Below are 27017 nucleotides of genomic sequence, written 5' to 3' on the forward strand. Positions count from 1 at the left end.
TTCTTGTGTCTTAATAGGCATATCTTTCTTTAGGTTGGGAAAGTTTTCTTCTATGGTCTTGTTAAAAATATTTTCTGTGCTTTTGAGTTGAACTTCTCCTTCTTCTATACATATTATTCTTAGGCTTGGCCTTTTCATGGTGTCCCATGTTTCCTAGATATTTTGTGTTAAGCTTTTGTTAGATTTAATATTTACTTTGACTGATGAGTCTATTTCCTTTATTGTATCTTCAGCACTTAAGATTCCCTCTTCCACCTCTTGTATTCTGCCATTTATGCTTGCATAATTGTGGTTCCTGATTGTTTTCTCATGACAGCACTCGGGAGGCAGAGACAGGCGGATCTCTGTGAGTTCGAGGCCAGCCTGGTCTACAAGAGCTAGTTCCAGGACAGGAACCAAAAGCTACGGAGAAACCCTGTCTCGAAAAATCAAAAAAAAAATGATTTCTGTTTCTATAATTGTGGTGCGTGCACCACCTGGAACTGTGGTGGGGCAAGGGTTTGGTGAATAAAGAACACACAGAGACACGGGTCACTCTTGAAGCAAGAATGCTAATTTTATAATGTTTCAAGGCAGCTTATATAGTGCTCTCCTTAACTGTGGCCATGCCATAGCTCTCGGAATTTTCCACTGCAAGCCCACTTGAAACCACTTACTTGTTATCAGGAACTCATGAGGGTTCCATGCTCAGTGCAGCTGCAAACATAGAAAAACAAGTTGTTTACTCTGGCAGGCAAGGTGCCATAGAAAGTTCAGGGTGTGAGGGTCTTCAGCTCCCAACAGCTTCCTCTTTTCTATATAATTAGACCAGGCCTGTATTAGATTTCAGAAGCACAAATTCACATCTGCTTGTTATCAAGAACACTTGCCTCTGCATGGAAGCCTCTGTCTTAGGTTGATTGTGACAGGCTCCTGTCTTACCTGTTTCTGGCTCACTGGCCTTCTCATAGCATGTTGACCCATACTACACTTGGAGGAAGCCCACTTACTTATGCAAGCATTAGCTTCTTAGCAACAATATCAAAGCACTTGCTGTTGTTGCTGCTGATGTCTGTTATAAAGGCAGAGCACTAAAAGCCCTCCATCTACAAGAATTCCTAGGGCAACAGTCCCAGACCAGTTCTTCAGCAAGCCTAGGTCATAGCTAATGCCCTTAGTTAGAGAATCACCAAGATCTATATCAATGCAAACTATCCATCTCTATTTCATTTCCCCCTTTAAATGTAAACAAATATTTATAAACAATATTTGGGAATTTGGGTATAGTTCTCTTCAAACTGCTTTCTGCTTTTAGTTGGGTGAAATATTTTTGGGAGTGTTCACAGCAACCTTTCTGGGGATCTTGGTTCATCAAACCACATTAGTCTAGAATTAATCCACATGTTCTCATCTTCCGTGGAAACAAAAGAAGAATCTCTTTTCCAAAGCAACATATTCTTAGGCTCAAATTCTGAAGTCCAGGTACCTTTATGTTGGTTTATTTTAGCAGCCCGTACAATGGAATGTCTCTCTGTACTTAGCTCCTTTACAGTCAAAAAAGTCAAAGAAAACACAATAATATACATAATCCAGACTCTCTGTGTATATTCCATCTTTGTATGGCTTATTTTTCTTTGTTCATATTACTTTTTCTACAAGTTTACTCTATCTCTTTAAAGACTTTGTTTTATTTTAAGAATCTTCTCCCATCTTTTCAATTCAATTCACCCTCTCACCTTTTATTTGTTACTTACCTGCAGGCCAGCCTAGAGGTGTTCCTAGGTCCTGATCCCAGAGGGGCCTCCACCTGTGGTACCTGCACCACCTGGAACTGTGGTTGGGCAAGGGTCTGGGGAGTAAAGAACACCCAGAGACATGGATCGCCCTTGAAGCAAGAATGCCAATTTTATTATGTTCCAAGGCAACTTATATAGTGTACTCCTTAACTGTGGCCATGCTCTAACTTTCAGGGTTTTTCACTGCAAGCCCACTTGAAACCACTTCCTTGTTATCAGGAACTCATGAGGGTTCCATGCTCAGAGCAGCTGCAAGGATAGAAAAACAAGTTGTTTACTTTGGCAGGTGAGGTCATTTTCTTCTACTTCATCTATTATTGGTTGTTCAAGTCTTGCTGTTGTAGGGTCACTAGTTTTTATTGGTGTCCTGTTGCTCTTTGTGGTGTTACATGTGTTCTTACCTTGTCTACCCATCTTTTCCTGTAGTTGGTGTAGTTGGGGTTGTCTGTGGCTCTGGTGATCAGTCTTCCAGGTGCCAGTGAATCCAAGGCTTAGATCGCTGCTCCTCATGGTGCAGTCAGGGTCATGGTTCCAGTTACCCTGTTGCTCACTCTGTGTTCCTAGAGGTTGCTCAGTGCTCCTGTGGTTTGCTCTGCAATACCAGGGGTCATTTGGGTGTGCTCCCACAGAGATTGCTTGCTTGGGGCTTTTTCTGCTGAGGTTGTTGCCTTGGGCCTTCTCTAGCAGAGGTCCCGGCTCAGGCCTACTCCCTTGAAGGTTCTGGATTTATGCCCTGGACCTGCAGAGGTCTCTGGTTCCAGCCTATTCCCTTGGAGGTGCCAGACTTGTGCCCAAACCCACAGAGGTCTCTGGTTTCTGCCTATTCCCTCAAAGGTCCCAGAATCGTGCATGGACCCATAGAAGTCTCTGGTTCCTGCCTACTCCCTTGGAGGTTCAAGACTCACACTCAGACCCACAGAGGTCCTGGCTCAGTCCTACTCCCTTAGAGGTCCCAGACTCATGCCTGGACCCATAGAGGTCTCTGGTTCCAACCTACTCCACCAATGGTTGCTCCCTTGTACCTGCTTCTGTGGAGTTTGCTTCTCAGGCCTGCTCTGGCCTAGGTTGCTGGCTCAGTCCTGTTTCCATAAATATTCCTGGTCTGGGCCCACTCCTGTAGAGGTCCCTGACTTGGGTTTGTGATGTGGGATTCCCCTCTGTGTGTTGCTTGTATTGGTTAATGAATAAAGAAACTGCCTTGGCCTGATAGGGCAGAATTTTGGTAGAAGACAGAACTGAATTCTGGGAGGAAGAAAGCAGAGTCAGAGAGACACCATGGATCTGCCAGAGACAGGTGCTGGGAATTTTACCCAGCAAGCCACTGCCACATGGTGATATATAGATTAATAGAAATGGGCTAAATTAAAATAAGAGTTAGCCAATAAGAAGCTAGAGCTAATGGGCCAAGTAGTGTTTTAATTAATACAGTTTCTGTGTCGTTATTTTTGGACTAAGCTAGCCAGGCTTAGATCATACAGCTTGAAGGTTCCACAGTATTCAAACAGTCTATGCTACGAGGACTAATATTAAAAATTCGTGTTTTATGCACCTCCCAGGGCAGCACAATGGAGCCAATCCTGTTAGCACTGATGTAACCCCGAAGTTGTAAGCAATGGAGAGCTGTCCTCATTTCACACCTGGTGGACCAACCCTACAGTTGCCAAGGCCCAGACCCAAGGATATGATTTGGCCCACCCCATCATCCACCCCATCTATGATCTTCACATGAAGGAACCTGACCTGTGGAGCCAAAGCTGCAGGATCTCAACACAGGGCAACAACAGGATATCCAGAAGGAGCCTTAGCAAGGGCCCAGAATTGATAGGGTATTAGAGTCCAGAAGCCACGAACCAGACTGATGACTCTGAAATGAACACTTGCAGGTAAAGATAAATGGACAAAGGGGTTCACAGCATAACTCACTATGTCGCTGCAGCTTCCGCGATGAGATTTTCAGCTTTTCTCAGATTTTCTTTTCATTTTTATTTTTTTCTCTTAAATTTTGTTTTATTTGGGGGTGTGCAGGGGTGGAGCACAGTTGCGACAGGATGGGGAAACGAATGAGATCAAGACACACGATAAAAAGACACGCAGAATAAATAAGCTACAAAAATATGTTTGGGAGGGCGTTTAACATCCAAAACCACAGCAAGTAAGGCCAACCACTAGCAGAGTTAAAAAAGAATCTAAGAATATAGGGTTTGGAGTACTTGCTACTATTGCAGAGCCAGAACCTTAGGGTTGGTGTGCTCCTCTTTTTAAACAGTTCACTCCCTCAACTCAAGGAGATGGGTTCGTCTAAGAGCCTCTTTTGCTGCCTGCACTGTGCATGGCAAGAGCAAGAACCTCCTCTGTTGAAGGTGTAATCTGACAGCTGTTACTACAATTGATTCTTTGGTGTACCCTTCTGTTCTTTCAAGTGGACCAACCACTTCATGGTAATGGGTAAGAAGTAAGACTAGTCATGGGAAACATCCATAGGAAGCCTTACTGTCTCAGAAATAAAAACTTTTAAATTTTACTTCATTTTTAAATTAACATGTTATTTTTATTTTTAAACAATCTTTTTTATTTTACTTATCAATCCCCATTCCCTCCCTCTCCCCTCATCTTGCTCCCCTCACCTTCACCTCACCCCACTACCCATCCTTTCCTCAGAAAGGGTAAGGCCTCCCTCCCATGGGGTGTCAACAAAGACTGTCATATCACTTGAGGTAGGACTAAGGCCCTCATCTCTCTATCTAGACTGAGCAAGGTGTCTTCCATAGGGATTGGGTTCCTGATGGAGGAAGGTCATTGGTTAAATAAAAAGAAACTGCTTGGCCCTCATTGGTTAGAAGATAGGTGGGAGGAGTAAACAGAACAGAACGCTGGGAGGAAGAGGAAGTGAGCTCAGACTCCACAGCTCTCCTCTCGGGAGCAGACTCCTCAGAGAGATGCCATGCTCTGCTCTCCAGGGCAGACGCACGCAATGAAGCAAGCCGCCAGGTTAGACATGCTGAATCTTTCCCGGTAAGACCGGTGCTCACAGATTATTAGAGATGAGTTGATCGGGATGTGAGAATTAGCCTGTACGGGCTAGAGCTAAAGGGCCAAGCAATGTTTAAATGAATACAGTTTGTGTGTTGTTATTTCAGGGCATAAGCTAGCTAGGCAGCTGGGGTGCCAGGGATGCAGCCCCGCCGCCCCTTATTACTACAGGTTCCAAAAAAAAAAAAACTGTTTGTGCACTAGGGATAAATACTGGTTCCTTGGCCAGTGGCCCCACAAACTGCTCAATCTATACAACTGTCACCCACATTCAGAGGGCCTAATTTGATCCTATGTAGATTCCCCAGTTGTCAATCCAGAGAGAGTGAGTTCCCATTAGCTTGGGACAGCCATTTCTGTGGGTTTCCCCATCATGGTCTTGACACATTTGCTAATATTATTGCTCCTCTCTTGAAGAAGGATGCTTAAAAAAAACCCCACACTAGCTCAGTATTGAGAATAATAGATGATTATTTATTTAGGAGTAGACTCACAAATCAGAATCCTCTGCTGGAATGGAGAACAGCAACCGAATCCCACAGCTGGAAAAGAGGTCGGACACATGCCTTTTATATCAGCATAAATAGTCTAAGAGATCATGCCCCAGTGGGCAGGTAACTTAAAAGCTACTGGCTGTAGGATTTCCTACAGCACTGCTACTCTTTATGACTGGAGCCTAGAAGCTTGGCCCAGTGCTTAGCTCTGAATTTCTGCATCTGCTTCCATCAGTTACTGGATTAAGGTTCTAAGATGACAATGAAGGTAGTCATCAATCTGCTTACAGAGGAAGACCAGTTAAGGCACCCTCTCCATTATTGCTTAGATTCTTAACTGGGGTCATCCTTGTGGGTTCCTGGGAATTTCCCTTGTGCCAGGTTTCTTGCTAACCATATAATGGCTCCCTCTATCAAGATGTCTCTCTTCTTGCACTCACTCTCTTACTCTGTCCTCCGTTCTCATTTTCTTCTTGGTGGGTAGGATAGATTCCTCAGTCTCTCTCTCCCCCCTCCCTGCCCCCCCCTCTCTCTTCTCTCTCAGACTTATTCACCTCTCATTGGCTGGCTTCTGTGGAGTGCTAAGAAACGGGTCATCCTGGAAGGAGAGGGCGGAGACAATAGCATGTAAAGCAGGATCAGGTGCTTGTCACTGCAGTTCTGAAGCAAGTTTCCTAGGACAACAGCTCCTGGGGCCTCTGGAGCTTCTGGGTCATGACTGTGCTGTGGCTGCTGCTGCTCGCAGGGCTGCCCACATTTTTACTGGGAGTATTTGTATGGGTTGTTATTCAGAACTTTCCGACTTCAGAATTTCCGACCACCCTGAAGCATCCGGCCAAGCTATGGTTTATGCACTGTGTTGGGCAGTACCTCATATCTTTGGTGAGTTTTCTCTTGGGCCCCACAACGGGTTGGGGATTCACTTTGAAGCTTACCCTTCTCCTCTCATTCCCCTCTCTTCTTTCTCTAGGTTCTTATAAGACGAAGTTGGGGAAGTTCCTTGTCTCCCGCCTCTCACCATCCCCATCTCTTTTTCTTCCTTCCTTCCTTTCTCCCTCTTCCACTTTGTTTTTCTTCTTCTTTTCTTATTGAGAAATGATCTCACAATGTAGTCTAGCCTGGCCTTACCCTTAAACTGGCCATCCCTCACTCCCGTCTGTTGAGGGATCTTATTACAGAGTGAGTGTTGTGTATGAAGCTATTTTCTGAAGGCAGTGAGAATAATTTCAGACACAGGTGCTACCCACTAAAGCCTGATAGATCCAAAACTACATTCAGCCACATCCCCCACCCACATTGTTCCATGTCCCTGTCTCTGGGTGATTTCTTACATGTACTTGAGATTAATTTATTAGCCTTTGTCTTTAGGTCAGGCCCTATTTGATGACATCCATGTAATGGATTCAGCCAGTCCTTTAGCATAGCTGCGTGGACCTTGGAGCTCTTTGCTGGCTTTCTGGGCTGGAAGTTGTGGACAGAGATCAGCTCATGCTAATAAGTACAACAGATTTCTGAAGAGTTGTTTGGCCCCACATAAAAAGTAGGTAATTTGAATGAGGTTTGATGTCACAATTCTGACTGTAAAGCTGGTAGTTGCCAGATATTTCACAGGGATTACTTTCAAGGTGAGCTGAGGAGGAGGGGCAAAGGAGAAAGGTAAAATGTGCACAGCCAGGCTGTCTCATAGGCATTGCCACTGTGTTCACACTGCCTCAGGAGCCCCTTGGGAAACTTCTCTGTTCCTCAGGGACCTCATCTGAAATGAAGTAATGGCTTCTGAAGGACTGTGCTAGTGAAAGCATTGTCTGGTACTTTGATAAGGCTTCATGGAGTCTGAAAAGATTATATATATGTGTGTGGTGTGTGTGTGTGTGTGTGTGTGTGTGTGTGTGTGTGTGAAAATATATTCCTGCCCTATGAAGATTTTTTTCACCACAAATAACAGATCAATTTAGAGAAATAAGTAAGTTTAAGAATCACATGCTAATTTGGGCTCCTGGCACTAAAATGAGGACCCTGGGTCTCCAGAGGCACAGAAACATGTGGATCATCCTAACCTTATTGTTTCACTTTAAAAACAATACCTATCTAGGCACCTGCGGATGCTGGCTTGCTGTGTGCTCACAGAAGACTTGGAGGTATCTAGTGTTTGCTGTGTAGAGTGTGTTCTATGTGGGAGACCCTGCCTGATCGTTCTAGCCCAGAAATTCCTGGGACATTGCCTATGAGGATAGTGAGCAGAATGATATCCAAGTGGTTGATGTTTATGTGACCCAAAAGAGAGAAAGGAGAGACAAGAAGTTCGTGTAAGAGAAAAAATAGCCTGGAAACATTCTATGGTCCTCAAATGAGAAGTTTAGCCTTGCTTTGTGACCTCAACAACAAAACAAAAGAATATTTATTTTTTCTTTGAAAGTTTCATACATGACATTGACATTCAAATTTGTTGAACAGTCAATTATGATTTATTGTAGAGGTGAAGACAGGAGCGAACTAGCATGCGTGTATTATTTTTCCCATAGACCTCTGACTCAGTCGAAGGGAGACATCTAAATAATTCTACACTTACAATAGTGTCCTCAATGACCTCTAAGGGATTCTGGGCAGTGTAGTGATGGCCTCTAAGGAAGAAGCATCCATCAATATAAGATGGAGGTAGAGGGTAATTTTCTATAGATTTTAACCCCGGAGCTTGGATATTCAAGTCATTTGGAACCTTCTGCAGCTTGCCAGGTATGAGAACCTAATTCTGTACCTAAAGTCAGAGTACCCTTGTCCAATAATTGGTTACTGCCTGTAGGAACCTCAATTGTTTGCAGGGATATGAAGCATTTCTCTTGAGTCTCAGGAGCTGCCTGCTCTCTCTTAGAGGGAATGTTTCCATACAGAAGAAATTCTGTACAACTCTCTACCCCTTTCTCTGCGTTTACTAACATCCTTTCTGACCCTTTCCTCCTCAGAGTTCACTGAGTCTTAGAGGGGATAAGAACAACAGATGCCCTTTAAGGCTAATCACTGGGCCACTGTGCTCACCAGTAGTCACTTGTTCTCAGGAGGTTCATTGGTGGTTTTTGGTCCTCTGTGGGACACCGTCCATTGCAAAAGGAATTCTGAGGGTGACAACAACAGTGCTCGATGGGCTTATGCACAAAGGATCAGAAGGCAGTTACTAAGCACATCACATACATGCGACAAAGAGTGTCGGGGATTCCCCTCTGGAAGCTATGGCCTCCTGAGCCACTGGGTTTTGTCTTGGCTTACAGTGCCAGACATGAACTCTCTCATGTGTAGTGGGCCTCACATGCAATGGGAAAGCTGCCGATTGTCCCACAATAGTCATGTCGTTATTTCACCTGCAGGAACACCTGGCGCCTGGTACTATAGCAGGCGGGGAGCACAGCCGAGCAGGGCTTGCTGTGACAGCTCTCCTGCAGCAGCCCACATAGCACATATGGGCGTTATTAGATAGCAAGTTAGAAGATAACTCCCACTTCCGTCCCAGCTCTGTATCTCCCTGCACTGCAACCAGACCAGGCGGTGTCTTTAGCAATAGTCTCACCATCTGGTCCTGGCGTGTACCCCACAGCAGTGGCAAGAGTCTCTTTGTTTTATAACACCTCAGGGGCATCCCTGGCCAACAAATTGCAGGTAGACAACCCATCTGTGGTGGGGTTTTCCTTTATCAAACATATGGCCTCTGGAAGAGCCCTTTTCACCTCTCCAGGTTGCCTCTGTATTTGACTCTGTTCTTTAACTATTTTCCTAATAATTTATTAAAATGGGAGCCCAGTCCCAATTGGCCTGTGTGGTGTGTGGTTGTATCATTGCTCCTGTTGAATCCACTCCCGTTTGACGCATCATTTTGTGAAATGGCTATTCTTGCCGCATCAGTTCTCTGTGAGTGTCCATACTTGCCACTGAATTGTGTGAGATGCTTGATGGTGGCTTCGATTGTTATTTGTGCACTTGGGAATGCTTGCAGGAGATCTGTTGTGGTTTCCAGGCAGTCATATTTGCATCCTCCCTGAGATGTGCAAGTGCAGTGCAGTGTACTTACTATCCTCTCTTGGGTCAAGTTGACGTTTTTATATGCTCCATCCACATCTGTTGTCCCCAGTAGGGAGGAAGTGCACACAGCTGTTTTTACTGTCCTACAATTATTTAAGCCTTCAGAAAAAGATGATCTTAGCCTGATTAAAAGTCCCTTGTGCCTTTTTGCCTCAGTCCCATATGGTCCCTCTGTTTACCAAGTTGTAAAATGGGCAGACAACTTGGGCAGGGTAGGGTGTGAAAATCTGCCAATATCCCAAGAGTTCAAGAATACCTGCATCTCTTTTATATTTGCTGGATGTTGTAGGATTTTTCTCAATGACTTTGTCAGGTATCATACATGTCTTACTTGACCCCATATCACTCCTAGGGATTTCACAGTAATCCTTGTGCCCTGTTGGATTGATCTTTCACCCTCCATTCTCTATTTTTGATGTGCACCTGTATTACATTTAGGTGGATTCTAGATTTGTAGAACACTAAGAGATTAGCAATCTGTCATCTGTGCAACTGACTTTTTACAGAGGATGGGTAAGGTAATAAAGCATGCACCTGGGTCACTATCCCATGAGAAATATACGGGTGTATAAAAGTAATTGTGGGCTATGCTTCTTATCATACATTATTGATGGTTTCAATTGAATACACATTGGCTTTGAGAAGCAGGGGCCAAATAAACACTTAAAAAAAGCATTAGTAAGTTGTAATAGTATGAAAATATTCTATCCATTGTCTCAATTATCTGGCTCTCTCATCCTGAAGCACCTCCATGGGGCCTTTATCCATTTTTTCACCTCTGTGGGCTTGCTCTGACCACATCACACAGTTTGCTTTAACTCAGACCAGTGAGGAATGGCTGTACCTATTCTTGAAGTTTGATAAGCCCTAGAACATGAGTGCTCACAACAATGGACGATCTCATGTCATCTCTTAGTAGAAAAGGCAAGCATACCTGTGTTCATGAGACAGTAAAACTAGATGACCTCAACTCTCAGGACTTAATTTCCTCAAGAGGATACCACATCATCGCCACTTAAAATGCCCAGCTCTTAAATCTGGCAATGGAACGTGAATGTGAGTTTTGATGGAACTTCCTTCACAGCGCCATCCTCATTTATTCGGGACCCTGTGGGAAGAAAAGTTGGAACAGGTTTCTTATCTGAAAAGAATGTGCTTCAGGGAGGGCTGCTACTTGTTCATTCCCAGCTGCCCAGCTAGCTTTGACCCGAAATAATCACACAGAAACTATATGAATTAAAACACTGCTTGGCCCATTGGCTCTAGCTTTTTATTGGATAACTCTTACATTAATTTAACCTATTTCTATTAACCTGTATATCGTCACATGGCAGTGGCTTACCGGCAGAGATTAGGCATGTTTGACTCTGGCGGCTCCATGATGTCTCTCTGACTCTGCCTTCTTCCTCCCAGCATTCAATTCCATCACCCTCACCTACCTAAGTTCTGCCCTATCAATAGGCCAAGGCAGATTCTTTATTCATTAGTGGTAATCACAGCACACAGAAGGGACTCCCATATCAAGGATGTCCAGTGAGTTGTGTCCCCATGGCCCCTTTGCACCTGTAGTAAGCAGGCGAGGAATGGTGAAGACACCTGAGCAATGCTAATTGACTTCAGCATCTACTCACTCACCACTCTCTCTCATGCCTCACTTTCCATCCTTTGCCCACTACAGGGAAAAATACTAGAGAACCTGAGAATCTGTGCCTTGCCCAGGTTTTTACAATGCGCCCAAAGTTTATTGCCACTGAAGAAGGATCCGAACGTATTGGTGATTGACATGCATTTTGGAGCAGTCCCTGTGAGGCTCCTCAAGCCCAAGGAATTGTCTCCCAAACTCCGGCGAGGCATCATCTTCTATCATGGAGGAGCTGGATTATTTGGAAGCCTGGGTAAGAAGTTAGCATTCGAGGTGGGGAGGAAGGTATCCTTCAAAGGTAATCTGGTACATGTTCTCCTGTGGACTTGGAAGAAGGAGTTAATGGAGGTAGAAGTTGGACCTTCTTAAAGAGAGGGTGGGTGCAGATTCAGGGCACATCCCAGTCAGTGGGTTGCAGCCTATATAGCAATGTGTCTATGTTGGTCTAAGTCTAGATTGGGGCAGCATGTCAGAGTAGGGCTGTGCTGGAGCCGGATGTGATTCCTTTCTTTCTTCTCCACTCATAGCACCGAACATTTCTGCTTTTTCACCACACTTTCCTCGGCCTGGTTGGCACATGGTGGGGGAAAATCCAGTCACTTCATCCCCTTCCCTGCTGAACCCAAACATGGTGTCCTGACTCTACTTCTCATCTTGGGTTTCAGTCTTCTCTTCCCTCCAGAAGGGTCCAAAAACACACTTTAGAGCATGCCACGGCTGCACTGTACCCCCTCCATACCCCGTGATGCCCTTTCCAGTCTTGTCTCTGGTGTCTCTTCCTGCCGTTCATGTGGTGTAGACACTGAACTTCTCTGAACTTCAGAGAAGACATCATCTCTGGGTCCACCAAGGAAGCTGCTGTCCCGGGGTCTGTGGTGGAAAGAGTTTGGTTCTTGTCACAGCTGCTTTAATACTGAGTCTTTTCTTGCAGACTGTTACCATGGCCTTTGCAGTTTCCTGGCCAGTGAGACAGACTCTGCGGTGCTGATGGTGGGGTGAGTGTCCTGAGATGATTGGGGACTCATATATGCTAGGGTATTTATTGGAACCGTCTGGGTGACATTAGACTATAGAAAGGGGCCTTGAACTTGGGGTGCTATTTTTATATTTTTCATGTACATCTCCTGTAAAGGCGTAGGATGTCACCATACCCTAGGTCTTGACAATTTTTCACATGGAGTATCTAACACCCTTGGCTCTTTAAAGCTACAGCCGCTATTTCTCCAGCTTTTGTTTCTCCTGTTGTGATCACATTATTGACTGCCTGCTGTTGGATTCAAGTTCTTTTGTTAGTATTGCCACTCTGCTACCCCTTCCTGCCATTCCTGTGTCTTCACCTCTGCTCCTGTATGGCCACTGGATATTCCCTGTGACTCTGCTGTCACCATTCTCAAGGCTTCTGGCTTCTTCCGACGGTCGGTCATCATCACTGTCAGACTTTCAATAGCCTTTGTGGCTCTACCACTGTCGTGGCTCAGCTCTTCTGTGGTTCTGCAGCCTTTGCTGTTACTGGCAACGTTACTTCTTTCTGGTAACCTCCTCAGTCTACTCTACAAAAGCAGTTAGGAAATAACCTCTAGGGAAGAGGCTGTTTACTGGGTCAAATGTTGCAAACCAAGGCAATGGCCAACATAGGAAGACGTCTTCCAGCTGGCTCACAAAGTTAACATAACAACTTGCTAATCTAATAAGAAAAGAGTGTGTGCCCTGGTGTCAGTATGCCTTCATATATAATTGTGTTTATGAGAAACATACTTTCCCTTCTGTACTAGGCCAGAGTCCTTCTGCTAGGCAAATAACCTGGGTAATTCCTGTTCTCTGGCCTCATATTACAAGGAAAATCTATTTCAAATTGTTTGAAACACTTTTGGCTGTGGCTACAACTTCAAATGCTAAGGTTTTGTTTTAGTGGCAAATGGCCACAATTATTGTGTAGCTTCCTTAATGTTTGTGTAGTGTTCAAAATAACCTGTGTTGTTATAAGTCTAGCTGACAGCTACACTAACAGTCATTTTCTCAAAACTGCCTCACGCAGGAGTCTAAGAGCTCCCCATTAAGGAGTCCAATTGCCTAATCTCCTAACACCTCTGCTTAACCACAGGAAAATTAACATTAGAATGAATGTCTTCGGTGTGGACTTAAACCCTGGTATAGACTTAAAGTGTGTTAAGGGGTGAATTTTAATATTGCTCACCATGTGCCTCTCACGTCAGGGAGAGGTGAGTCTAGGAAGAGGTGAGACCAGCTGAATCCAACAGCCTTTGTCGGTTGCTTTGTTCCTAAGATATCATCTTTGAACTTGCTGAATTCTGTAAGTGGTGTGCTCATCTATGGGAAGCAGTGTGGGTGAAATGGAGCATCCTGGCATCCCTGATTCTCAAGGATCCTCAAGTCCATGAAGGAAAAGTGAGAGTCGCTATGTTTACTTGTTAGGATCACTCTGAGGATAGAGTCAGGTTTGGTTCCTTTTGAGAGTAGAGGATGACGATGGAAATGGCCTCCGGTGACCTCTTTGTAAAGAAGCTTGCTGTGTTTGCTCCCTCCTCCTCAGGTACCGCAAGCTTCCTAGCCACCATCATCCTGTCCTTTTTAATGATTGCCTGAGTGCCACCATCTACTTCCTGAAGAACCTGGAATCCTTTGGGGTGGACCCATCCCGGGTAGTTCTCTGTGGAGAGAGTATTGGAGGTTCAGCTGTGGTCACTGTCATACAGGTCTTAACCAGCATTCCCAGTCTACCCCAGATCCGGGCTCAAGTCCTGATTTATCCACTAGTAAATTTTGTCAATTTTCAGTTACCATCACATCAACAGAGCAAAAATGTGCCATTCCTTACCAGAGACATGCTGTTTATGTGTCTGTGTAAATACCTGGCCATAGATCTCTCTCGGAAAGATGCCATTTTGGCAGGTGCTATTATACCTCTGGATAAGTGGAAGAAATACAAGAAATGGCTTAGCCATGACAACATCCCCAGAAGGTTCTGGAGCCAAGACATACAACTGGAGTCTTTTGGACCTTTTGATGAGGCTGCCTACCTAGAAACCCAACATGTTTGGAGTTTAGAAATTTCACCTGTCCTAGCAGATGACAAGATCATTTCTCAGTTTCCTCAGACGTTGCTGGTGAGCTGTGAGAATGACATCCTCCGGGATGATGCCTTGCTCTATAAGAAGCGCTTGGAAGACCAGGGGGTCCTCGTGAACTGGTACCATGTGGAAGATGGCTTTCACGGATGCACGATTTTATTTGATAAGAAGTGTCTTTCTTTCCCTTGCTCTAAGAAAGTTGTAAATGCCATTATTGGTTACATAAAGGGTATCTGATATTAAAATTGAGCTTTCTGTGAAGTGGAGCCAGGAAAACCTATGCTTCAGCTGGGGCCTTTACTTAGTTCCATGTTTTTGGGGAAAGGAGACGCTGAAACAATCATGATCCAGGAAGAAATGAGGATGTGGGAACAAAGAACTCTTGGCTTCTTGCTCAGCCCATTCTAATTTGTGCCCTCTTCCTATATGACCAATATCATGTGTTGGATCCAGCCACAGTCTCTACTCTTTCAATAGGTACATATTGTAGTCATAAGAAATGGTCTTTGAAAGTTTTGAAAGCTTACTCAGGTCTTTGTAAAAGAAATGCCACACAGGCCCACTGTCACTGGTGAATCCTTATTAATTCTGAGAAAAGATTTTTTGGATACTGAAACTGTCTTGCTGTCACTCCTGAGGGCAAGGTCACTGCTCACCCACTTTGCTGCTACCTGTCCTGAGAAATGATTTTCAAAGAACTCCCCTAAAGAAGCGACCCTTAGCCTGAGTTCTGTCTCTCATTGTCCCTACCTGGGCATGCTCTCCGGCAGTGCCTGGTGAGCCTACTCAACACAGCCTGAGGCAAGGAATGGGATCACTCCTCTCACTGTCAGTTCCGTGGGTGTGACTCACTCACACTCACACCACCAAGGACTGATCCATTCTTGCCCAGGCAAGGAGCAGGATCTTCTGTCTAGATTGCTGTAAGGGGCATAAAAATGGGGGTTTGCGAGCTCTCCTGTACTCCTGCCCTCAGGGCTGGCTCACCTGCTTTCCTGACAACAGGGTTGGCTCTCGTTTTCTGCCGCAGAGGGGAACAGTGTCTGCCCTCCTGTTTGCTACTGCTGATGAGGGACAGGGCTAGTTCTCCCACTGTTGTGACCCCGTGCCTACTCTCCTCATCTGCCAGAGGTAGGAGGGTGGTTGGGAGGAGGAGGGTATCTTTCCCTCACCCATGCCACCACATGGCAGACAAGCAGGGGGTGGGCATGGTTAGCCCTGCTGTTCTCACCTCCTCGGGGCAGCTCACCTGCATCCCTGACAACAGGGTCAGATCTAGTGTGCTGCCTAGGTGGGGTAATGCCTGTGTGAGAGGTGAGGCCACATTTCCTGATTCCATGGGCCATTTCTCCTGCTGCGGTATCTACTGAGGGGCAGGATCACCTATCCCAGGGCCATTTCAGGGTGGGGACATCTTAGCCCAGGTTCTCTGATTTCAACAAGATTGTTTCCTAAGTCGCCATGATAACACAGGCCATTAACATGAACACTGACCCCAGCTCTAGAAATACTCTAGACCTTGACAGGGCCCTGGGCAACAGCCTGGGCCCGGGTGTCACCCTGACTCTGGTGGCATCACAGGCTACCCAGATCAGTATCCCACTGTGGTAGCATGGCTCTTGGACACAAACATGGTCTCAGGTGGTTGAGCAGATCCTGGGCATCTGGACGGGCCCTTGGCAGTAACAGGGACCATGAACATCAGTTCAGACACTGGCTGCTGTAAAGCCATGAACCTAGACATGGGCAGGGTAGCAACACTGACCTGGATGATACCATGGCCCTGAATGACAGGGCAGGCCATTTAGATCAGCACGGCCCTGGTGGTAGCATGGATCCTGGACACTCTCATGACCACAGGTTGCAACCAAGACCCCGGGTAACAGTGTGGCCTTTGGTGGCAACATGGCTCACACACATCAATATTGATACCCTGGCTGTGGTAGGACCACAGACCCAGACATGGTCCTCAGCAGCAGCCTGGGCCTTGATGTCACCATAGCCCTAGGAGGCGGTGCAGGCCACCTAGATCAGCATGACCCCCAGAGGAGCATGGCCTTCAGATACCAACCTGGCCCTAAGTGGCTGCCTAGACTGCAGACCTCTGCACAGCCCTCAGTGAGGATAGGAGTCATAGATCTCAACTCATGCCCTCTCAGCTGCTTCAGGGCCTCCGACCAAGTGTGGTCCTTGACAGTAGCCCAGACCCTGAAATGGTCTTGGATTCAGGTGGCCAGTAGGCCATCCACTGCAGCCTCAATGTGAGCATCCTCACCTCTTCATATCACAGTCTAGGCAGACTCAGCTCCTAGGCCGCTGAGGGTAGGAATGATGTCCATGGAATTAGTGCACCAAGACTTTTCTATCTGCGGGGCTTGGGGAAAGAAAGACACGAATACACTTTTCTGATGCATTCCTTCTTTATCTCACATGTCCTTCTCATAAAGTTCCATCTTCCTTTGTCCTCCATAGCTTAAAGAACCCACAAAATCTTTCAGGCATTACATTTGAAGGTCCCATTCCATTTCTGAAATAAATAACAAAAACAGAGGCACGCGGCAACTCACATGCAATATATTTAAATAACATGTCGCAGAGCAAGGAAGGAACATTTTTTTTCCTTTGTCAACTCCCTGATTGGTGGGCTTTAACTTGTAGCTGCAAAGAAAGAATCAGTCATTTTGTTATCTATCTAGAGAGGTAGTCTTAAAGTCTTAAAAAGGATTTTGAAGGAGTTATACAACAAAACTATTAAGGAGTCTAAGAAAAATAAGGAAATTGTGTACTATATCCTATACTTCGGAGTGTATAAACATTTTAAGCTATTGTTTTGTGATTTGGAGTGCTAGAAGCCAGGTTTACTTGTACTCAGAGATTACCCTGTTTGGTGTGTAGTAAATTCTTTAGTTTGGACTCAGAATTACTGTAAATCCTTTTAATATTAGTTCAATTGGCACTCTCCAAGACACAGTGACACTAGAAGCATTTTAAATCTTTTTTTTAAAAATATTTATTTATTTATTATGTATACAATATTCTGTCTGTGTGTATGTCTGCAGGCCAGAAGAGGGCACCAGACATCATTACAGATGGTTGTGAGCCACCATGTGGTTGCTGGGAATTGAACTCAGGACCTTTGGAAGAGCAGGCAATGCTCTTAACCACTGAGCCATCTCTCCAGCCCGCATTTTAAATCTTAAAATGTATTTTCTGCTCTGTGTGTAGCTTTAGGTCATTAAAAAGGAAACTTGTAACTCTTTCTCGGGGTTATGGAGTCAGATTATTTTTTGTAGTCCTGGCTAGTAAGAAAATCTTTACCGATGGTATATCTGAAAAAAGTCATTTTTGTTTCTGGACCTCAGCTACTTGGCAAATTCCTTTGTGGAAGGTTCAAGGCCCTCCTTACTATATCTAGGCTGAGCAAGATATATCAGGGTTATTGTAGCCTCATAGAAAGAGTTTGGCAATGTTCCTTCTGTTTCTATTGTGTGGAACAAATTGAGGAGTATTGGTATTAGTTTTTTTTTTTTTTTTGAAAATCTTGTAGAATTCTGAGCTGATACCATCTGGTCCTGGGCTTTTTTGTAGTTTGGAGACTTTTGATGACTGTTTCTATTTCTTCAGCAGTTATAGGTCTGTTTAATTTGCTTATCTGGTCTTGATTTAATTTTGGTAAGTGATATTTATCCAGAAAGTTGTCCATTTCCTTTAAGTTTTCCAATTTTTTTAGAGTACAGGTTTTTGAAATATGACCTGATGATTCTCTGTATTTCCTTCATGTCTATTGTTATGTCCCCCTTTTCATTTCTCATTTTGTTAATTTGGATATTTCCTGTCTGCCTTTTAGTTAGTTTGGATAAAGGTTTGTCTGTTTTGTTGATTTTCTCGAAGAACCAACACTTTGTCTCATTGGTTCTTTGTTTTGTTTTTTTTGTTTCTATTTTGTTGATTTCAGCTCTCAATTTGATTATTTCCTGATGTCTAGTTCTCTTGGGTGGGTTTGCTTCTTTTCGTTCTAAAGTTTTCAAATGTTCTATTAATTCACTAGTGTGGGATTTTTCTCAACTTGTGCTAATTTTTTAGGAGAGATTAACAGCAATTAAGCTTATGAAGAGAACTATTTAGATCGTTCCCCACATTGTAAGCGGCACACCAATAACTAGAGCTCATACATTTCTTTACTGATGTGAGCAAATCAAGAAAGGGTGGTTACAAATCAGAAGATTTAAATAAGGTGGAACAAAGCCCTTATAATTCTGTCCAAAAGGCAGAATTATATGCTTATTCTCATGGCACTGAGGGATTTTAAAGAACCTCTCAATATAGTTATTGATTCAAAAATATACAGAAAGAGTTGTCTTGCATATTGAAAGTGCTGAATTTATATCAGATGATACACAATTGACTTCATTATCCATATAGGTTCAACTGTCTGAGAAATAAAACTCTCTGTCTTAAATATTAGATAAAATATGATTATATCATTTTTTTTCTCTTACCCTTTCCCTATTCTCCCCATTTTGATCCTCCTATGCCACCTCCTTACACCTAAATTTTGGCCTCTTTTTGTATAACTATGGTTGTTATATTTATATATTAATACATGCTGAGTCATTCAGTGTTAGTTGTATGTACTGAATTTTAGGGCTGTTGTTTGCAGGGTAATCCTGGACAAGGAAAGACATTTTGTAGTTAATATATACTCTGAGGAGCTATTGCTTTAAGGACTAGCCTTGCTATTCCCCATCACGTATCTATTTTATCTAGCCTGTGTGTCTGTGGCCCTCTTGTTCTGTGGAGAAGGTTGCCCTCTTGTGGTTTGTGACTCCTGTACTGACAGAGATACCCTGAAAGGTTATGTTTGTAAGTTGTTAGCTTTTCTGCAGTGAGCAGTTGAGTTTGTGTAGGATCCTGTTTGATTTCTCTGGCTGCTGAAACATGTTATCAAAAACATACTGGCTTAAACTTCCATATTAGGTGAGACATCACGACCATGGATGAAGGAACTTTTTCCTGGGTGAGGCTCACCCATTGCACTCTGTGTATGTGGAGCCCTGGCATCTCCCCCAATGTGGGAAACTAATTTGTGGCAATGGAGAAAGGCATTCCTGCTTCCCTTTAATAAAACTAAAACAAATGTCTTGGCTTAAAACAACACATGATTTCCTTTGCAAATCGTAAGTCCAGGATTCCTCCTGGAGGTCACTGGGGAGAAGGCGTTCTCTTGTGAGTTAATTCTTTTGCACAGATAAAACCAACAGAGGAAAGGCCTCACAGCCGCCGTCCAATTCCAGTTACACCTGGTGGTCTTTAGTAGTCTTTTGTCTTGCAGGAGACAGGTGCAGTGAGGGCAGTCTCTGCAGAGTTTGTATGCTCAGGGATGAGTGAGGAAGTGCTGCCTTGGGGAAGAATCTGTAGGCTAGGAAGGTGGTCATCCAATTGATTTGTAAACATAGGATGTCTTTCCTGCTTCTAGTGCCCCCTTTAACTGCCCCTGTCTCTTTTCCTTGTCCTAGCACATTGAGGGCCAGTCAGCCATCTGGGAGGATCTTACCAGGAGTGGAAATTACCTATATTGTTCCACAGGCCTTAGGGCTGCACCCGGATGAACAGCTTGCAGACAGGTGGTACATCCGAGCACTGCTGTCTTCAAGTTGCCTGGGAACAGCAGTGTTCTTTCATGCAGCTTTCCTCATTCAAACTCGTTTTTTTTTTTTTAATGATAAAATAATTTGCCAGGCAAATTTGGGAGCTTGGGGGTGGGGGTAAGGTGAGGGTAAGGGGAAATGGGGAAAGAGAAGGGAGAAGGGGAGGATGGGGAGAGCTTGGGGGAATGGGATGGTTGGGATGGAGGAAGGGTGGATATGGGAGCAGGGAAGTATATATCTTAATTAAGGGAGCCATTATAGGGTTGCAAGAGACTTGACTCTAGAGGGGTTCCCAGGTGTCCAAGGAGGTGTCCTCAGCTTGTTCCTTGGGCAGCTGAGGAGAGGGCGCCTGAACTGGCCCTATCCTATTTCAAGGATGTATACTGTTTGATAAGAAGGTCCTTTCTTTTCCCAGATTCCTGAAAAGCATAAATGTAGTCAGTTACATCAAGGGTCACTCACCCTAGAGTCTGAGCGTTATAAAGTAGGGAAGGGCTGTGTTAGGGCCTCTGGTTACTTTTGTTGGGGAAGGAGCCATTTGTGATCTAAGAGCTGAATGCAAGGTGAAAGCAAAGAATTTTGGCTTTACGTTGAAGAAGATCCAGAGAGTGTAGTAATAAGGGCGGCAGGGCTGCGTCCCCAGCACCCTGGCTGCCTGCTCGGCTAGCTTATGCCCCGAAATAACAACATACAAACTGTATTCATTTAAACACTGCTTGGCCCATTCTCTTCTAGGCTAATTCTCACATATTAATTTAGCCCATTTCTAACCATCTGTGTGTAGCACCCCAAGGTGCGCTTACCGGGAAGATTCTAGCCTATGTCCATCCTGGGTCGGAGCTTCATCCCGGGAGCGGGGCATGGCGTCTCTCTCAGGCATCTGCTCCCTAGAGGAGAGCTGTCGAGACTGACCTCACTTCCTCTTCCTCCCAGCGTTCTGTTCTGTTTACACCTCCCACCTATCCTCTAACCAATAAAATGGGCCAGGGCAGTTCCTTTATTAGCCAATGACCTTCCTCCATCATTTCCCCTTTTTCGGTTTAAACAAAAAAAAAAAAGGCTTTAACTTTAACATAGCAAAATTACATATAACAAAACAGTTATCAAGTAAAAGTTAAAATAATCTTTATCATAACTAAGGAAAACTATAACTATAACTAACTATTCTTAACTCCATCAAAGACTCCAGAAATATACAATACTACCTAAGCAAACAAGAAAAAAGCAACTTTTAAAACTCTAGAAATGACAGAGACATCTCGCTGCCTGGACAGTCACCCAAAGTTCCTCTGTATCGTTGGGGCATCCATCTTCAGCCTTCAGGCCCATGGTATCCAGCAGACATTTCCATAAAGCAGGAAAATTCAAAGGCAGTTCAGTCACTATCTGTTGTGTCCTGCAGAATGTCTCGCAGACTCATTCATGAATCAGGAACCCCGAAAGATCATCTCACCTTAGGCAAGTTCAGTAGTCCCCTCTCTGCGGGTTCTCTGTGTCCAGTTTATGCAATAGTCCAGGCAAGAGCAGTTTCTTGCCCAAATGGCTATCAAACTCCATAAGGTGCCTCTTCGATGCCCATCTTCCTCTTGAAGTAGATTGGTGCTGCCAGGAGCAGAGTGTCTCATTGTTATGAAAAGTCCTCAGTTATTAAAACATTAAATGTCCTATTCTGTAATCTTTGAAAGACATGAAGAATGTCTATCTAAAATATATCTCTATATATCTAGAAAATCTAACTAACATGACTACAAGCTTTACTATTATCGATGATTATCCATTAACAACCTATATTTCTTAATTATACAGTACATATTTAAATGAACTACACAATCACAATACCTTAATCAAAATCAGAAACACTTATACATATAACAAAATTGACCTTAAATCTCTATCAATAAAGCAAAATCTATACTAATGCAAATTATTCATACCTATATCATATCCCCCTTTAAATGTAAAAGGACGTTTATAAACCATATTTGGGAACATGGGCGCAGTTTTTTTCTCTCCAAACTGCTTCCTGCTGTATGGGGGCGTCGTTAATTAGGTCTTTCATGGTATAACCTGTGTGCTAGTTTCATCTCAGTTGGCAGTTGAGCGAAGCAATTTTTTGAAGGCGTGCACAGGAACCATTCAGGAGGACGTGGTCCATCATACCAAATCGGAATAGAAGAAATGAACAGCGTCTCATCCTCTGTGAAAACAAAATAAGAAACTCCTTTCCAAAGCATCATGTCCTTAGATCCAAATTTCAAATTCAAGGCATTTTCAAAATATCTATGTTGGATTAGTTCAGCAGCATTTATAAATAAATATCTTTTAGCATCTGTTGCTCCTTCCTCAGCGTTTAAATAATTTAAAGAGAGCATAATAGCATACAGTATCAAGATTCTCTGTGTATTTTCCATCTTTGTACAGCTTTGTTTTAACCTCTATTTCGTTTATTTTTACTTTTAACTCTTTGCTTTTTGAGATAGGTTCTCTGTATCTTTGACCTGAAGTAACTCTGTAGACCAGGCTGTCTTTGAACTCTCAGAGATCCGCCTGTCTCTGCCTCCCAGGCATTCGGGATTAAAGGTGTACACTGCTACACCTTGAACTCACAGAGATCTGTTTGTCTCTGCCTTCTAGGCACTGGGATTAAAGGCGTGTGCTACCACACACAACTCTCTTCCTTTTTTTTTTTTTTTACTTTAAGAACTTCAACTTTTAGTCTGCATATATTTTTAACACACTTTAAACCATTCAGAAATTTTCTCTGTCTTTGAATCTCTCTTTACTGTATATCTCTCTTTTTCTGACCACACGAGTCTTTAATTTACCAAGCAATATCAGTAGGATTAAAGGCGTGGCTTTGCCGGCTGGATCCAGCCCATTCCTTAGCTTTCCAGCCTCATGGCTGAGGTACTGGCTGTAGCCAGCAAGCGAGCTTCAGCAGCCTGTGCTTGCAAACCGCACAAACCGCCTGCGTAAGAGTCAGAGTTTGTCCTGGCAGGACAGCCCAGAAAGCCGGCATTTTTAAAGGGCGCAGCTTTCTTCCTGCTACGGCTGAAAACCGAAAAGCATGCGTTCAGCTTTTCGTCAACACCGTTTAAGTGTTTCGTGGCAGGACCTCTTAATGAGCTGCAGGCTTTGCAGCTAAAGCTGAGTCAGGAAGCTTCTCTTAGAAGAAAGCGCATGCTTGCCTCTAACAAGCAGAGCAGACCCGAGAACACAGCGAGTCTAGTTGCCATCAAACAAATCGTAGCACTTTACTCCAAATGCTCTATTCAAAATCTCTGTCTCCCGCAGGAGCCAGACAGAGATCTCAATGGCGACACAGCCCCAGGAAGTCGCGCTTTAAAATGACACAGCGTTTTTTCTGCTATTGTTGCCGAATCAGGGAATCTCTCTACAGCACGCCACCAACAAACAGCAAAAATCTGTATTAAACTCTCTCTCCCTTATTTTTAAGCCTTCTCAGGTTTTTTAAGTGGGTTTAGTCCATCACGTGGGGCGCCATTCTGTAGTAATAAGGGCGGCAGGGCTGCGTCCCCAGCACCCTGGCTGCCTGCTCGGCTAGCTTATGCCCCGAAATAACAACATACAAACTGTATTCATTTAAACACTGCTTGGCCCATTCTCTTCTAGGCTAATTCTCACATATTAATTTAGCCCATTTCTAATCATCTGTGTGTAGCACCCCAAGGTGCGCTTACCGGGAAGATTCTAGCCTATGTCCATCCTGGGTCGGAGCTTCATCCCGGGAGCGGGGCATGGCGTCTCTCTCAGGCATCTGCTCCCTAGAGGAGAGCTGTCGAGACTGACCTCACTTCCTCTTCCTCCCAGCGTTCTGTTCTGTTTACACCTCCCACCTATCCTCTAACCAATAAAATGGGCCAGGGCAGTTCCTTTATTAGCCAATGACCTTCCTCCATCAAGAGAGTGTATTTCCCTCCGACATCAGTTGTCAGTGCCACATCTAACAATATCATCTACAACTGTTACTTAGGTGAAATAAATATCAAAGTGGGTAAATCGTGTAGGCTTTAAAAATGAGAAGATTAAAAATTCGCATAATAAGAGCTAATTAAAGATAAAAGGCACTAGCTGGGTTGTGGTGACACACTCCTTTAATCCCAGCACTCAAGAGGCAGAGACAAGCCTGTGAGTTTGAGGCCTGGTCTACAGAGTGAGTTCCAAGATTGGCTCCAAAGATACAGAGAAACCCTGTCTCAAAAAACCACCCCCACCCCCAAAAAACCAAAAAAGGCACAAATATCAAATTAAAATTAAATTAAAAAGAAATAACTGCATAGAGTTATGCAGAAAGAGAATATTATAAAATGTTTAATAAAATAAAGTAACCATATTTAGATATAAACTTAAACAAGAATTATGATGCCAGGTGGTGGTGCACGCCTTTAATCCCAGCACTCAGGATGCAGAGGTAGGTGGATCTTTCTGAGTTTGAAGCCAGCCTGATCTATACAAGCTAGTTCCAGGACAGGCTCCAAAGCAACACAGAGAAACCCTGTCTCAAAAAAAAAAAAAAAAAAAAAAACTCTGTCTCAAAAAAAAAAAAAAGAATTATGACAGAACATATATCTGAGTATGTGAGATTTCTCATTATTAATGCTTAATTCAATTAGTTCTGACTTTTTGAGTTGTAGATAAAGCACAGATACCAGTTATGGAAATTTAGTTATATGGCTATTTTGTTGAAAGTAGCAAGGAGAAAACAACTTCTCTCACTATAAAATAACTATATGATTAATTCTCAATGTCCTGCAACCAAATTGGGTAAGGTGTTTAACAAGTGTCTTTACATTTAGTTATTGCTTTACTTTGGATTTTTATTGCTATGAAGAGATACCATGATCATAGCAATGCTTATAAAAATATTTAATTGAGAGAGCTCGCTTATAGCTCACTTACAGTTTCAGAGGTCAGTCAATCATCATCATGGCAGGGAGCATGGTAGCACGTGGGAAGAGGTGGTGCTGGAGCTGAGATTGCTACCTCTTGTAGGCAACAGGAAGTCGACTGACTGTCACACTGAGTGAAGCTTGAGAAAAAGGTCTCAAAGCCCACCCCCACAGTGACACACTTCCTTCAAGACCACTCCTCCTAATACTGTCACTTCCTGTGGGAACCATTTTCTTTCAAACTGTCGCAGTTATGATGGGCACAACTGTCATGGAGGTTTTGTTGAATATTTTTTTGTGGAGAAGGTATGTGGATAGGAGCATGTTGTGATGCTTTAGCTTGCCCTCAGCGCTTTGAATATAGTCTCTACCTTCTTCTTAAATAAAAAAAGCAATCTATTGGCAGCTGTGCCTGAAAGAAGGCTGGGAAGAGACTTAGGAAAAGGATGCCATAGCCAGACTGGAATTCTGTGGCAAAGGAAGGAAATCGGAGGTGTAGAATAAGAAAGGAGGTAACCAACTCTCAACAACTACAAAAAGGAAGCTCATTTTTGTAGTTCACCCTGACAAAACTGTATGGGGAGACAAGTCCTCTGAGGTGTTTCCCCATCACCTCTAGGGATGGCCATTTGTGCAGAGCGGGTCATAAGGTGATATTCGCTCGTGTTGTTCACACCTTTGTGTGAGCCAGTCTTCTTTATTGATTCTTAATGAGTGTGACAAAGGTGATTTCATGTTCCATTGCAGTAGATCCTGTAGCATGAATAATAAAAACCCAGAGACATAAATTGGGGTTCAACCCAAAATTAGAAAAGCAAGGCAGTCAAGCCACTTGAGAAGTCTTACCTCTCCCAAGGCTGGGCCATAGCAAGCTAAGCTGCCAGCCTCTCTCTCCTCTCCTGTATTCCCTATAGTACTTGGATTAAGGGTTTATGACTCCTTAGTACTGGGATTAAAGGTGTAGGCCACCTCCACTTGGATTTATTTCTGCATTGACCTACACTCTAGTGTAGCCCGAGTGACCTTAAACTCACAGAGATCCCTCTATTCTTCCTCCAAAATCCTGGAAATAAAGGTGTGCATCCCCATTGCCTGATCTTTAGTGGCTTTAGCTTTGCCTCTGGTCTTCAGGCAAGATTTATTTATCAAAATACAACCAATATATCATTACAAGACCTTGTTTGCTATGGGGCTCAGTCTGTTTATGACCATTATGCCCTTCAAAACTATCAGTCATAATTGAAAAGGGAAAATTTTCCTTGATGAAAACAGACTAAAGATTTCACAACCATTAAGCCAGCTCTACAGAAGGTTCTTAAAACAAACACATTCATGGCCACAGGGAAGAATAAAGCACACTTGAAAATATTTAAGCAAGTGGGAGGAATAGGAAAACACGGAAGATTGTACAATCAACAGAATGGTAAAAAATAACAGACACATTTCACTCTAAATGTTTATAGTCTTAGTTTCTTAATTAAATGACACAGAATAGCATCTTATATTAAAAATCTCCAAGAATTGTACCTCGCCATATAGGACAGACAATACTTATGACAAAAGGATGGGAAAATATATTCCAAGTAAGTGAATCTAGAAGACAACAGAAGTTGTTCTAACAGCTGACACAGCTGACTTTAAACCAAATCTAGTCATAAGAGATAAAGGTCACTGCATAGTGATTAATGGGAGAATCTATCAAGAGAACATTTGGTTCTAAACATGTACACACAAAACATGGGTACACCCAATTTCATAAAATAAATATTACTAAAAGGCCCAAGTAACAGGTTATACCCAATGCAGTAATAGTGGGAGATTCTTATCGCCTCCTCTTACCAGCCAATGGGTTATACAGGATCCCTCCCATAGAGAAATGCCTGAAATAAATGACACAACAGATCAAATAGATTTGACATCTATAGAACATTCAATCCAACATGAGAATACTCTTTTGTTCAGAAGCTCATGGAATTTTCTCAAAAAAAAAAACACAAGACAAGTATTAACAAATATGGGAGAATTGAAGTAATTCTTTGTGTTCTACCTGATTATAATTGAGCAAACCTACAACACAACTCTGAAACTATAAAACATTGACATGTCCCTGAGATCAAATTGCCTGTTATTGAATATTGAATGGAAAATGATGAAATCAAGAAATTTCTGAAATGAATAAGAATGAAAATACAGTAGATCAAAAGCATAGGATACATGCAAAGCAGTCTAAAAGGGAAATCATAGTAGGAAATATTTATATTAAATGTCAGAGAAATTCCAAATAGATAACACTTTAGAGAAACCAGAGTAGGCCAAACCCAAATTCAGTAGATAAAAATAAAAATATTAAGATCTGGGAGA

The 27017-nt window shown here is 43.3% G+C and overlaps 1 protein-coding gene and 1 non-coding gene across 2 annotated transcripts in view; both read left to right on the top strand.

Annotated features, from left to right (window-relative positions):
- The window catches only part of LOC121441756 (arylacetamide deacetylase-like 4), a 32028-nt gene extending 17693 nt beyond the window's left edge, over positions 1-14335 (top strand). Inside the window, exons 2-6 of the mRNA XM_041643038.1 lie at positions 1950-2061; positions 3332-3658; positions 11046-11262; positions 11941-12004; positions 13561-14335. Coding sequence (XP_041498972.1) covers positions 11151-11262; positions 11941-12004; positions 13561-14335 — 951 coding nt within the window. The 5' untranslated portion in view covers positions 1950-2061; positions 3332-3658; positions 11046-11150. The remainder of the gene's footprint in view (positions 1-1949; positions 2062-3331; positions 3659-11045; positions 11263-11940; positions 12005-13560) is intronic.
- Positions 14336-19060: 4725 nt separating this feature from the next.
- On the top strand, positions 19061-19219 carry LOC121441837. The gene has a single exon (XR_005973510.1). It is a non-coding gene; the product is annotated as a U1 spliceosomal RNA (small nuclear RNA).
- Positions 19220-27017: the final 7798 nt, after the last annotated feature.

The sequence above is a fragment of the Microtus oregoni genome, unplaced genomic scaffold (genome assembly GCF_018167655.1).
Source record: "Microtus oregoni isolate MIOR12 unplaced genomic scaffold, Mior012 000081F_ref0000091, whole genome shotgun sequence".
NCBI classification, from domain to species: Eukaryota; Metazoa; Chordata; class Mammalia; order Rodentia; family Cricetidae; genus Microtus; species Microtus oregoni.